The 909-nt window shown below is 43.0% G+C and overlaps 1 protein-coding gene across 1 annotated transcript in view; it reads left to right on the forward strand.

The window, feature by feature from the left end:
• The first annotated feature begins 894 nt into the window (after window positions 1–894).
• The window catches only part of LOC9330244, a 964-nt gene continuing 949 nt past the window's right edge, over window positions 895–909 (forward strand). The window contains exon 1 of the mRNA XM_021010529.1: window positions 895–899. Coding sequence (XP_020866188.1) covers window positions 895–899 — 5 coding nt within the window. The remainder of the gene's footprint in view (window positions 900–909) is intronic.

The following is a 909-nucleotide window of genomic DNA, read 5'->3' on the forward strand; positions in this document are numbered from 1 at the left end:
AGAACAAAGATAGTGAATCTGCCAAAAGGTGGTACAGCCACTGTCCACTTTGAATACGAAAGAGTTCAAAAAAGGTGTTACGAGTGTCAGAGGATGACTCACGAGAAGGATTCCTGCCCTCTGTTATTAAAGAAAAGGCAAGAGGCTACAGATGCAAGGAGAGCAGGTGCTCCAATTACAAGACCAAAACCTAGTCCGGTTTTGAAGACAACAGATCCTCTGTTTGGTGTGTTGAATGAAAATCAGGTCGGGATTGATCCTGCGACAGGAAGACCTAGAATTGCGCTTGAGGTGCTAGAAGGTATGAGTCAGTATCTAAGAGTTTCTAGTGAAGAGGAAAAGCTACTAAGAATTGATAAAGTTAAGGTCTTCGTTGGTGAAGTTGAAAAAGATCCTTTCTCTCAAAAGACTATTCTCAGATTGGAACCTTTACCAATCTTTCACCAAGATTTATCTAAAGACAAAGGAGTTGTTTTCAATTATGAGATGGTCCCTTCTGTTGGAAATCACTCTAGTGAAGCCTCTGGTGCTCCAATCCTTCCTGCGTTTTCATCCAAAGGGGAGTCTGACAGATTGTGGTTATCCAATGATGATTCTTCTTGTTCTGCCGTGGGGTCTGGCAGTTTTCTTGCCTTGTCGCAGCCTTATCAGAACAATGCGACGGTTTATGGACCTAGCTCCTTTGTAGCAGTGTCCTCCGGTAATGTTCTGGATAAGACCAATGCAAAATCTAGGAAAAGACCTTCAAAAAGTATCAGAAAGCTAAAACCTTTCTTGCCAAAACAGCAGTCTAATCCGGTGGAGCTAGGCGGTGGTCTTCATAAGGGTTTCAAAGAAACAAGGCAAGCAGTTGACGTGGGTACAAGCACTGTTAAACCATCAAGCTTAACCCTCATGAGGTGATCCCAA

Source organism: Arabidopsis lyrata (assembly GCF_000004255.2).
Source record: "Arabidopsis lyrata subsp. lyrata unplaced genomic scaffold ARALYscaffold_1, whole genome shotgun sequence".
Lineage (NCBI taxonomy): Eukaryota > Viridiplantae > Streptophyta > Magnoliopsida > Brassicales > Brassicaceae > Arabidopsis > Arabidopsis lyrata.